The 11866-nt window shown below is 68.2% G+C and overlaps 2 protein-coding genes across 3 annotated transcripts in view; one reads left to right on the forward strand and one right to left on the reverse strand.

Annotated features, from left to right (window-relative positions):
- Nucleotides 1–1443, reverse strand: part of NUDT17 (nudix hydrolase 17) — a 3214-nt gene extending 1771 nt beyond the window's left edge. The window contains exons 1-6 of the mRNA XM_038161722.1: nucleotides 1348–1443; nucleotides 1024–1146; nucleotides 759–930; nucleotides 643–668; nucleotides 467–559; nucleotides 265–387 (exon numbers count right to left, since the gene is read on the reverse strand). Of these exons, the coding sequence (XP_038017650.1) occupies nucleotides 265–387; nucleotides 467–559; nucleotides 643–668; nucleotides 759–930; nucleotides 1024–1146; nucleotides 1348–1416 (606 nt within the window). The 5' untranslated portion in view covers nucleotides 1417–1443. The remainder of the gene's footprint in view (nucleotides 1–264; nucleotides 388–466; nucleotides 560–642; nucleotides 669–758; nucleotides 931–1023; nucleotides 1147–1347) is intronic.
- A 1040-nt stretch (nucleotides 1444–2483) lies between these two features.
- SEMA6C (semaphorin 6C) lies at nucleotides 2484–11049 on the forward strand. Of its 2 annotated transcripts, XM_038162149.1 has the most exons (18): nucleotides 2484–2801; nucleotides 3635–3807; nucleotides 3887–4001; nucleotides 4514–4571; nucleotides 4671–4727; nucleotides 5180–5281; nucleotides 5498–5588; nucleotides 5672–5794; nucleotides 6066–6154; nucleotides 6434–6651; nucleotides 6966–7091; nucleotides 7174–7329; nucleotides 8086–8322; nucleotides 8693–8839; nucleotides 9085–9162; nucleotides 9255–9310; nucleotides 9518–9559; nucleotides 9968–11049. In XM_038162149.1, exons 2-18 carry the CDS (start codon nucleotides 3693–3695, stop codon nucleotides 10684–10686), a joined length of 2529 nt encoding a protein of 842 aa, XP_038018077.1. In that variant the 5' UTR covers nucleotides 2484–2801; nucleotides 3635–3692; the 3' UTR covers nucleotides 10687–11049. The 2 variants fall into 2 exon arrangements, with proteins under 2 accessions (XP_038018077.1, XP_038018076.1); XM_038162148.1 differs by lacking the exon at nucleotides 2484–2801 and having other exon boundaries at nucleotides 3279–3807.
- The last annotated feature ends 817 nt before the right edge of the window (nucleotides 11050–11866 follow it).

Genomic DNA, 11866 nt, shown 5'->3' on the forward strand with positions numbered 1-11866 from the left:
CTCGAGAGAGAGACCCCCACCCTCAGAGAGACCCCCCATCCAGAGAGGGACTGCAGCACCAAGAGGGGCCCCCCAACAACGGAGGATCTCACCCTTGGAGGTGCCCCCCACCATTGAGGGACCCCATCCACGGAGGTGCCCCCCACCCATAAAGGGACCCCCTTGGAGGTGCCCCTCACCCATGGATTGACCCCCTCGGAGGTGCCCCCCAGCCCCGGAGGTGCCCCCCAGCCCCGGAGGTGCCCCCAGCCCCCCCGGAGGTGCCCCCAGCCCCGGAGGTGCCCCCACCTGCAGCTGCTGGCGGGGCTCGGCCGAGCGCAGCCCCAGGTAGGTGACAATGTGGTGGCAGCGCGGTGGCCCCCAGCTCAGCGAGGGGGGGAACAGGGACTGCGGGGAGCAAGGGTGACTCGTGGGACACGGTGGACACCCGGGGGTGTCACCCAGCTCCGGGTGGGGGGGTCGTTACCTCCCAGAGGCCGAGCAGGTGCCACGAGAAGCTCCCGGGCTCCAGGCGCAGCCCCGTCTCCTCGGCCAGCTCCCGCAGCCCCGCGGCCACCAGCTGCGGGTTCGGGGGGGTCAGGGGACACCTGTGTCCCCACACTCACCTGGACACCCCCCGCCCTCCCCGCGGTGTCACCTCACCTCTTCTCCTGGCTCCAAGTGGCCACCTGAGTGAGGGGACAGGAGTCAGGGGACCCCAAAACTCCTGTCCCCACCTGAGGGGGGGGTCAGGGGACATCAGAGCTCCCGGCACTCACCTGGTGGCACCCAGACGTTGGGGAAGTGGCGCAGGGTGGTGGCTCGGCGGGTCAGCAGGACGTGGCCGCAGGTGGCCTCCAGCAGCACGGCCACCGCTGCGGCCACCCCCGGCTGTCCCCCCCGGCCACCCAGCGTGGCCCCTCCCAGCTTGGCGGGGCAGAAGGGGGGTCTCTGCGGGGGACAGGGGACGTCAGGGCTGCGATGGCTCCGCGGGGGGACGCGGTGGCACCGGGTGAGCCACCGGGGGCTGGTGGCCCCGCGCACCTTGAGGACGGTGACGGTGGAGCCGGGGAAGGGGACATCGGAGATGACGAAGTGGCCGCGCTCCAGCCCGCAGCTCACCAGGGCCACGTCGGTGTGCGGGGGGCAGAACACGCCGGTGACACTCTGCGGGGACACGGCGGCCGCTGTCACCGCGCTGTCACCGCGCTGTCACCGCTCTGTCACCGCAGCGCGACAACCACGGCGCTGCGGCGGCCGCTCCCCCTCCCGTGCTCTGTCCCTCCCCATTACCCCCATGGTCCCCAGACCCCCCCATTGCCCCCGGTCCCCCCCGGTCCCCCCCGGTGTCCCCCGGTGTCCCCGGACCTGCCCGAACGCCGCCGCCCCCCCCGCCCCCGCGCGCCGCACGTGCACGAGCACGCGCGCGCCCGCCATGACGGGGGCGGGGCCTCTCGGGAAGGGGGCGTGGCCCGGCTCATGACGGGGGCGGGGCTTCAGCCGAGCCGGTGATTGCGCCCCCTGCAGGAGCCGCCGGGGAAAGGCGCCGCCCTCGGGATGTCACCGGGGACTGGGGACAGTTCTGCGTCCCCTGTGTGCTGTGCGTGTGTCCCCTGTCCCCTGTGTGTGTCCCCCGTGTCCCGTGTCCTCTGTGTGTCCTGTAGGTGTCCTCCGTGTGTCCTGCATGTCCATGTCCTCTCTGTGTCCCCCGTGTCCTGTGTGTGTCCCCTGTCCCCTGTGTGTGTCCCCCGTGTCCTGTGTGTGTCCCCCGTGTGTCCTGCATGTCCATGTCCTCTCTGTGTCCCCCGTGTCCTGCTTGTGTCCCTGTGTGTCCTGTGTATGTCACCATGTCCCGTGTGTGTCCCCCGTGTGTCCTGTGTCCTGTGTGTCCCATGTGTCCCCTGTGTCCTGTCTGTGTTCCCGCGTGTCCTGTGTTTGTCCCCCGTGTCCTGTCTGTGTCCCCGTGTGTCCTACGTCCTCTGTGTGTCCCTTGCGTCCCCCGTGTCCGCTGTGTGTCCCTTGTGTCCTTCGTGTCCCGTGCGTGTCCATGTCCTCCGCGTTCCCCACTGGGGACACTGTCACCTACCGCGGATGCTGCCACCCCTCAGGAACACTACCAACACTCCGGGGACACCTCTGTGTCCCCAGGGCTGCCACCATCGCTCCGGGGACATCGCCCCCCTCTGTCCCCGAGCGGTGCCATCCCAGGCCATGCCAGCAGATGTCACCCCGTGCCCGCCCCCTGGGGACCCCCGGCACCCCCCCCCGAGCCTCAGGGGTGTCCCCAGCCTCCTCCACCCCTGACATGTCCCCAAGGTCCCCTCTGCGCCGGTGACACTTTGGGGACCGGAGGCTGAGCGGGACACCGCGGGCAGCTCAGCGCTCCCAGTTTGTCCCAGTTTGTCCCAGTTTGTCCCAGTAGCTCCCGGTGGCCCCGCCATGGTGCAGGTGACAGATCCCCGCTCTGGGGACACAGAGGTGACACACGGGTGGCCGCTACCCCGCACACGCGCGGGCGGTTACACGCGGGAGCGCGCACCGGGTGTGGGGGGGTGTCACGGCCGTGCCCGCGCACACGCGCGTGCAACCCCCCCCCACCCCCACCCGCGGCAGTTAATGAGGATCATCTCATTAACGGGAATTAACGCCTATCTATAGCGTGGCCGCGGGGGCAGTCCCGGGGCCGCGGCGGGGGCTCTGCGGTCCCCACGGGGGGTCCCCGGTCCCGCCCCCGCCCCCGGTCCCGGCCCCGCTCCGGCCGGTGCCCGGTCCCGGCCCGTTCCGGGGCGGAGCCGCTCGGGACCGAGCGGGGAGCGGAGCCGGTACCGAGCGCCGAGGGGTCGGGAGGGGCGGGGGTTGGGGGGTGCTGGGGTAGGGGGTGGTGGAGGGGTGGGACGGGGTGGGTTTGGGGTGGTTTGGGGTGAGTTTGGGGTGGATTTGGGGTGGTTTGGGGTGGGTTTGGGGTGGTTTGGGGTGTATGCTGGGTTTTGGAAGGTGTTGGCACGGGCTGGATTTGGGGTGGTTTTGGGGTGGTTTTGGGTGGTTTTGGGGTAGGTTTGGGGTGTAGGCTGGGTGTTGTAGGGTGTTGGGATGGGCTGGGTTTGGGGTGGATTTGGGTGGTTTTGGGGTGGTTTTGGGGTGGGTTTGGGGTGTAGGCTGGGTGTTGTGGGGTGTTGGGGCAGGGGATGCTGAAGGGTTGGGACGGGGTGGGTTTGGGGTGGGTTTGGGGTGGGTTTGGGGTGGTTTTGGGGTGGTTTGGGGTGTTTTATGGCTTTGGGTGGGGCGCCGAGTGTTGTGAGGGTGTCGTGGGGGTGCTGGAGTGTTGGGGGGGACTTGGGGTACGGTGTCAGGGTGTAGGGGGGTGTTTTGGGGTGCTGTACAATGGGGCTGCGCTCCCGTGCGGGGCGAAATGTCCCGGCACTGGTGGCAGCAGCTCCGGGAGCGCTGGGAGCACTGGGGACACTGGTGGCACTGGTGGCACTGGGAGGGACTGGGGGCACTGGGATGGCGGTACTGGGGACTTTGGGACAGGGATATTAGAGCAGGAGCACTGTGGACACCGGGAGGGGGAAATGGGCACCGCTGAGAGGACTGGGGACACTGGGAGCACTGTCCCCACACTGTCCCCACTCCACCCCTCATCCCCGTGCCTCAGTTTCCCCCCGCTCGCAGCCCGGGGCGGGGCGGGGGGGTCGCTCTCAGCCCCACCCGCGATGCCGGGGGTCCCGCTGCTCTTCGTCCTCCTCCTCCTCTTCCTCCTCCTCGCCGGGACCCCCACCCAGTCCTTCCCTCGGGACCTGGTGGCTCGCAGCACCGTGGGGCTGGCAGGTGAGCGGGGCTCGGGGGGGCGGCACCGGGGACTCGGGGGGGCGCTACCGGGGTGTCACCGTGTCCTCCCGGTCCGCAGCCACCGCCGCGTACCCGCGTTTCGGGGGCCTCCGGGGGGACAACGGCACGGCTCGGCTCGGCCTCGACTTCCAGCGGATGCTGCGGCTCAACGGGACGCTCTTCGTGGCCGCCCGGTGAGCGCGGCCGGGCTCGCCGGTACCGGGACGCGGCTGCCGTGCGCGCCCGGGCTCGAGCATCCTTATCTGTGCTTGTGCAAGGATTTGCACGCTCCTACGCGCCTGTCAGTGCGTGACCCCGCTGTCCCCTGTGCGTGTTGTCCCCGTGTCCCCTTGCACTCCCCTGTGTCCCCTTGCACTCCCCTGTGTCCCCTGGCACACCCGTGTCCCCTTGCACTCCCCTGTCCCCCTGCACTCCCCTGTGTCCCCTTGCACTCCCCGTGTCCCCTTGCACTCCCCTGTGTCCCCTTGCACTCCCCTGTGTCCCCTTGCACTCCCCTGTGTCCCCTGGCACACCCCTGTTCCCCTTGCACTCCCCTGTTGCCTTGCAGTCCCCTGTGTCCCCTTGCACACCCTGTGTCCCCTTGCACTCCCCTGTGTCCCCTTGCACACCCTGTGTCCCCTTGCACTCCCCTGTGTCCCCTGGCACGCCCCCGTGTCCCCTTGCACACTCACCGCCCCTCCCTCAGGGATCACATCTACGCCTTCGACCTGCGGCAGGACAAGGGGACACTGTACCCGCAGCGGGTAAGGGGGACGGGGACAGCGACCCTGGGGACAAGGGGGGCACTCGGGGCGAGGCTCGCCGTGCCCACCCACCCCCCCCCGCGCCGTCTCACCTGGCAGCACCTCACCTGGGAGACGCGGGACAGGGAGAACTGCGCCATGCGGGGCCGGCGGCAGGTGAGGGGGCGTGGAGGGGTGGGGAGGAGGGGGGGTTTGGGGTGCGGGGGTTTGGGGTGCGGGATTTGGGGTGCGGGGTTTGGGGTGCGGGGTTTGGGGTACGGGGGTTTGGGGTGCGGGGTTTGGGGTGCGGGGTTTTGAGTATGGGGTTTGGGGTGCGGGGTTTGGGGTGCGGGGTTTGGGGTGCGGGGGTTTGGGGTACGGGGGTTTGGGGTGCGGGATTTGGGGTGCGGGGTTTGGGGTATGGGGTTTGGGGTACGGGGGTTTGGGGTGCGGGGTTTGGGGTATGGGGTTTGGGGTGCGGGGTTTGGGGTATGGGGTTTGGGGTGCGGGGATTTGGGGTGCGGGGTTTGGGGTGCGGGGGTTTGGGGTGCGGGGTTTGAAGGCACAAGGGGTGGGGCAAGCGGGGCTCGGGGCATGAGAAGGTGGTGACACCGGTGTCCCCATCACAGGACGAGTGTCACAATTACATCCGCGTGCTGGTGCCCCGCGACGCCGAGACCCTCCTGGCTTGTGGCACCAACGCCTTCAGCCCCCTGTGCCGCACCTACCAGGTGGGGGGCCCGGGGCTGGGGACCCCCGAAATGAGGGGGGCTCGCAGCCGTCTGGGGGTGCCTGGGATGGGCTGGGGGGGGTCTCAGCCCCAGTTCCCAGACGTGTGATGAGCGGGGGGGGTCTCAGCCATGTCCGTGCTGGGGTTGGGGATGGCACAGTGGGGTGCTGAGTATTTGGGGGGGGTCTCACAGCCTCTGGGCGTGTCCCTCCCCCAGGTGAGCAGCCTGGCACAGCAGGGTGACGAGGTCAGCGGCCAGGCTCGGTGCCCCTTTGACGCCAAGCAAAGCATCGTGGCTCTCTTTGTCGGTGGGTGCTGGGCAGGATGGGGGGGACACGGGGAGGGACACGGGGGGACACAGGGGTGACCCAGTGTGTCCCCCCCCCCGCAGATGGCAGCCTGTACTCGGCCACGGTGGCCGATTTCCAGGCGAGTGACGCCGTGATCTACCGCAGCCTGAGCCCCGGGCAGGCTCCCCTGCGCACCCTCAAATACAGCTCCCGCTGGCTGCAGGGTACCCCGAAATGGGGGGGTCTGGGGGGTCTGTGGGGGTGGGATGGGGGTCTCTGGGGGTCTGTGGGGGTGGGATGGGGGTACAGGGTGGAGGAGGGTGTGGGGTAGGGGTTACAGGTGTGGAGGGATGCGGCAGAGTGGGGCAGGGGGATGTGGGGTTGGGGTCGGGGGGTGCAGGGCTGCAGTCTTGGGGTACAGGGGGGCACAGTGTGGGACAAGGACAGGAGGCGGCAGGAGCTGATGGTCCCTCCGACCTCCCCTGGCCCCCCCAGAACCCCACTTTGTCCAGGTGCTGCCCTACGGCCCCTACGTCTACTTCTTCTTCAGGGAGGTGGCAGTGGAGCTCAGCGCCCTGGGCAAGGTGGGTGAGGGGACGGGGGGCACAGGGGGGGCACCCAGGGACCCCCCGCCCTGGAGTCGAGGCAGGGGACACTCCTGAGCCCCTCGCCAGGGTGCCAGGCAACCCCCTGGGCGCCAGCCTGAGGTGCCTGGGGGACAGTGACGATGCCCAGGGCGTGCCCAGGTGCCATGAGTGGTGACTCCCAGGTGTCCAGGTGGTGACCCCAGGTGTCCAGCTGCTGGCCCCAGGTGTCCAGCTGCTGGCCCCAGGTGTTCAGGTGCTGAGCGGGTTCCTGTGCAGGTGCTGGTGGCCCGGGTGGCCCGGGTGTGCCGCAATGACCGCGGCGGGTCCCCGCGGGTGCTGGAGCGGCGCTGGACGTCCTTCCTGAAGGTGCGGCTGCAGTGCTCCGTCCCCGGGGACACCGTCTTCTACTTCGATGTCCTGGAGGCCGTGACACCCCCCCAGAGCCTGCACGGGCGCCCCGCTGTGCTCGCCCTCTTTGGCACCCAACCCAACAGGCAGGGACACAGGGACACGGGGATGTGGGGACGTGGGGACACAGGGATGTGGGGACAGGGGGACATGGGGATGTGGGGACATGGGGATGTGGGGACAGGGGGATGGTGACATGAGTAAGGACTCACATGTGGCCATGGGGACACAGGGAGGGGTTTGCCCAGGGGGACATGGGGATGGACTCAAATGGGCACACGGGGACACAGAGGGGCAGTACACGGACACACGCAGAGAAACAGAGCACGGGGACACAGCTGGGACATGGAGTGGCCCTGGTCAAACCAAGGCCACCCTGTCCCCTCTGCTGTCACTGCAGCATCCCCGGCTCGGCCGTCTGCGCCTTCTACCTGGCAGACGTGGAGCGCTCCTTCGAGGGTCCCTTCGCCGAGCCCCGTGGGACCACCTGGAGCCCGGTGCCAGAGGACAGGGTCCCTCAGCCCAGGTACCTGCCCAGGTACCCCCATCCCCACCGGGACACCCCCGGGTGCCGCAGACGCCGCGTCCCCACACCCGCTGTGCCGCAGGCCGGGCTGCTGTGCCGGGATGGGACCCGCTGCTGGCGTTGCCACCTCCGGGGACTTCCCCGACGAGACGCTGGCGTTCGCCAAGGAGCACCCACTGCTGCACGGCGCCGTGGGCCCCGCGGGCGGGCGGCCCCTCTTCACCCACACCGGCACCAGGTGCAGGGACATGGTGGCCTCGGGGACAGGGTGGTCTTGGTGGCAGGGTGGTCTCGGCGGAAGGGTGGTCTCAGGTACAGGATGGCCTCGGGGACAGGGTGGTCTCAGGGACAGGATGGCCTCGCTGACAGGGTGGCCTCAGGGACAGGGTGGTCTCAGGGACAGGATGGCCTCGGGGACAGGGTGGCCTCAGGGACAGGGTGGCCTCAGGGACAGGGTGGTCTCGGTGGCAGGGTGGTCTCGGTGGAAGGGTGGCCTCAGGGACAGAGTGTCTCAGGGACAGGGTGGCCTCGGGGTGTGATGGACTTTAGAAGTTTGATGCCACAAGAAGTTGGTTTCCTGAATCACCAAGCTGCCCCAGTACTGCCCTTTCAGCTGTGTGACAGTCCAGTTAGCCAAGGGGTCATGAGGGAACACGTTTCGGTCCTTTCCTCTAAGAGTGACATATCAGGTGATTCCCACCCCCTCCCAAAACATTTACAACCAGAAAAATGGAAAGAAAAACACATCATCGAGAGATTTGAATGATTTCCCCTCTGCTGTGGAAAAGGCAGTCAGTTAAAGGGCGATAAAAAGTGATGGATTTGTGGGAGTGGCTGGAGTGGCCGTGGGGACAGGGAACAGTTCAGGTGAGGAGGGTCGGGGTGCTGCAGGGTGGTGACAATCCCCATCCAAGGTTCCTGTGAAGGGTGTGTGGGGCCACGGGAGGGTGCGGAAGCCCCCAAGCCCGGCTCTTGAGGCCGTGTCCCGCCCCAGGCTGACCCAGCTGGCCGTGGACACGGGCGCGGGGCCCCGCGGGAACCAGACCGTGCTGTTCCTGGGCGCCGAGGACGGGCGGCTGCTGAAGGTCCTGGCAGCTGCGCAGAGCCCCGAGGCCACGCAGCCCCCCGGGGGCACCCCGGCACCGGGGGACACCCGAGAGCTGGGGGACAGCAGGGACAGCAGTGCCAAGACACTGCTGCTGGAGGAGATCAGCCTCTACGACCCCGGGCGGTGAGGGGCAGGCCCAGGGCGGGGGTCTGGGGGTCTCGGGGGATGCTGGAGGGGGCTTCTGGGGGCCATGGGCACTGGGAGTGGTGGGGGGTGGGTGGGCAGTGAGGGGTTGGGGGTCTGGGGGTCTCGGGGGATGCTGGAGGGGGCTTCTGGGGGCCATGGGTACTGGGAGTGGTGTGGGGCTGGTGGGCACTGAGGGGTTGGGGGTGCTTGGGGGTCCTGGGGGGGGTTAGGGGGCTTGTGTGGGTCATGGGAGTGCTGGGGGGCTGGTGGGCACTGAGAGGGTCAGGGTGCTGGGGGGCTCTCGGGCACTGTGAGGATTTGGGGGTGCCAGGGGGGCTGTGCTGACCCCGGCTGCTGTCGGGTGCAGGTGCCACAGCCCGCGGGGCTCCGGGGTCCCCAGCCGGGTGCTGGGGCTGGAGCTGCACCTGCCGGGCCGGGAGCTGCTCGTGGCCTTCGCCGGGTGCCTGCTGAGGCTGCCCCTGAGCCGCTGCGCCCGCCACGGCTCCTGCCGAGGGTGAGCGGGGCCGGGCGGGGGCTCGGGGGGGCGGGAGGGGATGGAACGGGGGTGGGAGAGAACGGGGATGTGCAAGGGAATGGGAGGGTGCAAAGACACCGGGAAACAAGGACGTGCAAGGTCATGGAGGTGTCCAAGGGCACGAGGGCAGGGGAGGGGACAGGGGCACACACAGGCACAGGGACACGGATGGCAGGGGAAGGGACGGGGACATGGATGGCAGCTGCACCCCTGTGTCCCCACAGGAGCTGCCTGGCTGCCCGAGACCCCTATTGTGTCTGGCTGCCCTCCAGGGGCTGCGTCCCCTTCTCCGAGGACCTTCCGTGAGTTGTCCCTCCCATCCCCAACCTCCTGGGGCCTTGCCCCGTGTGGGGACACGCTGGGGACAGAGGGTGATGTCCCTTCTGTGTCCCAGGAGTGGCTTCCAGCAGGACATGGAGGGATCCCTCGGGATCAGTGGGATCTGCCAAGGTGAAATGGGGGAACATGGGGACACGGGGAATGTTTGGGGATTTCTGGAGACACGAGGCCATGGGGGGATGCAGGTGGCACCACGGTGACACTGGGGTGGCTCTGGCACACGTGGGTGGTGTCAGAGGATGGGGAGGATGTGGAGGGGACACTGGTGGCTCCAAGGGACACAGGGGGGCCTGGCCTGACCCTGCTCTGCTGTCACAGGGGCTGCAGGGGATGGTGACGAGGATGGAGACCTGGCCCACGGTCAGTGGCATTGTCTGAGCGCCCTGGGGACCAGGGAGGGGTGTCCTGGGGTGGGAGGGAGACCCCAGAGTTTGGGGAGGGGGGCACCAAGGACTGGGGAGGGACTGCAGTGTCCCAGAGACAGGTACGAGACCCCCAGGGACAGGAGAGGGACCCCAGGGGTGGGACAACGATCCCAAGGGTGAAAGAGGGACCCCAGGGAAGGAGAAGGACCCTGGGGTGGGGGGATCCCAGGGACCAGGAGGGACCCCAGGAACAGGAGAAGAGACATCGGGACAAGGGGGGACCCCAGGGACGGGAGGACTCTGGGAGGGGGAACCCCAGGAGTGTGAGCAGGACCGGGGGGTCTCTGGGGATGGGGAGGTACCGACCCTCCCGCTGCCACCGGGCTGACGGCTGTTCCCGCAGGGGTGCGGCACCCGGGCCCGGCTGCCGAAGCGACGGTGCCGGTGCCGGTGCTCGTGGGCTGCGTGCTGGGCGCCTTCGCCGTGGGAGCCCTGGCCACCGGGCTGGTGGCCACCTGCTGCCAGCGCCCCGCCGTCCCCAAATCCCCCCCGGAGCCGCCGTGCGCCCCTCGGAGCCCGGCCCAGCCTCCCGTTCCCCGCCTCTACCCCGCGCTGCCGCCGCAGGGCGGCACCGGCACCGGCAGCGGCACCGGCACCGGCACCGGCACCGAGCCCCCCGCGCTGCCCCCGGCCCGCGCTCCCCGGGACCGGGAGCCCCCCCCGGGCAGGGCGGCCCGGGAGGAGACGCTGCAGCGGCTGCCCGGGGGCTCGGCGTGGCCCGTGACCCCCCCGGGCAGCGGTTCCTTCGCCAACCGGGTGCTGCCCCGCGCCGCGGGCCCCGGGCCCCCGTTCGGTCCCCACGACCGAGCCCCGGTGCGCCTGGACGTGCCCCCCGACAGCCCCCCGGCGCCGCGGCGGCCGCTGGCGCAGAGCCGCTCGCTGGGGGGGACCCCCGTGAGCCCCCCCGGGCCGGTGCGGGGCCTGACCCGCATGCACTCGCTGGGGACACCGGCGGCGACGCCCTGGGGACCCCGGCCCGGCGGCCTGGAGCGCTCGCTGTCCGTGAAGCCCCCCCTGCTCCCCAAGCCGCTGCTGCTGCCCGCGGCCCCGGGGCGGCCCTGAGAGCCTCCCGGGACCCCCCAGCTGCAGCCGGGGGGACCCCCAGCTGTCACCTTCGCCGGGCTGCAGGGTCCCCGCGTCACCAGGAGAGCCCCCAGCAGGGTGACGGGGACCCCCGTGTCCCCACACCGCAGGGACAAGGTCGCCATGTCTCCCATCCCCCCGGTTTTGCTTTTTTTTTTATTATTTCTAATTTATTTTCTGTCCGGGGGGAGGGGGGATGGGAGTTGCTGTCACCCCCACCTTGGGGACACCAGGAAGGGGGACACGTGGCCCAGCCCATCCTACTGTGTAGGACCAGGGCTGGGCCGGGGCACTGCAACAGTGGCACAGGATTTTAATAAAAAACACAGAACAAAAAAGGAGCGTCAATGTCGGAATTTCTGCATTCCAAAGCATTTCCCCCGGTAGAAAAGCGGGGGCCGAGCCTTTGTGTTCTGTCCCGGCACTCAGGGAATCTGTCCCAGTTTCTTCAGTAATCACAACAATGTGATAATTGTCCAAATTCAAATTAATCGAATAATTCGATTTGCCCCAGGAAGGGGATGGGGGTGGAAGGGAGGCTGCCCCACGCTCAGCTCTGCGCTCCCCCTTCCTGCGTGTCCCAGCAGGATTTGGGATAACTGAAGCCACTCACAGCTGGATCCTGCAGACAGGAGGGAAACACGCGTCCAGTTAACCCCAAAGTGTGCTAATTAACCCCAAAGTGTGCTAATTAACCCCGAAGCGTGCTGATGAGAGGGCAGACAGGCAGGGTTCTCCTGCCCACGGCGCGAGGCGCGGGCAGGAAAAGCCCTGACACGGCACAGCCCGGCCTGGCCTCTGGTGGGAGGGAATTTACTGACCAGAAAAATGCTGCTTTTGCCTTAAAAAGCTCCTGGTGTGTTTTTTTCTGTGGAAGAGCTGGGCTGGAATTCCAGGCAGAGATCAAATCCTTCTCAATTTTGGTCAGCTTTGATACTTCCAGAAATCAAATCAGGGGATTCCCCTCCAAAAGGTGACAACATCCTCAGCTTTATTTCCTCCAAAAATAACCCAAACCGGCTCCCATGAGCCCCACGGACTTTTTATTTTTCATTTCCTCTTCCAAAAGGGAAGTTTTTTCCCCAGCTGAAGGGATTTTTTTGGCAAAATCACCTGTTTTGGGGAGAAGGATGGCAATAACTGAGGGTGGCAGTGGGGG

The sequence above is a fragment of the Motacilla alba genome, chromosome 25 (genome assembly GCF_015832195.1).
Source record: "Motacilla alba alba isolate MOTALB_02 chromosome 25, Motacilla_alba_V1.0_pri, whole genome shotgun sequence".
NCBI classification, from domain to species: Eukaryota; Metazoa; Chordata; class Aves; order Passeriformes; family Motacillidae; genus Motacilla; species Motacilla alba.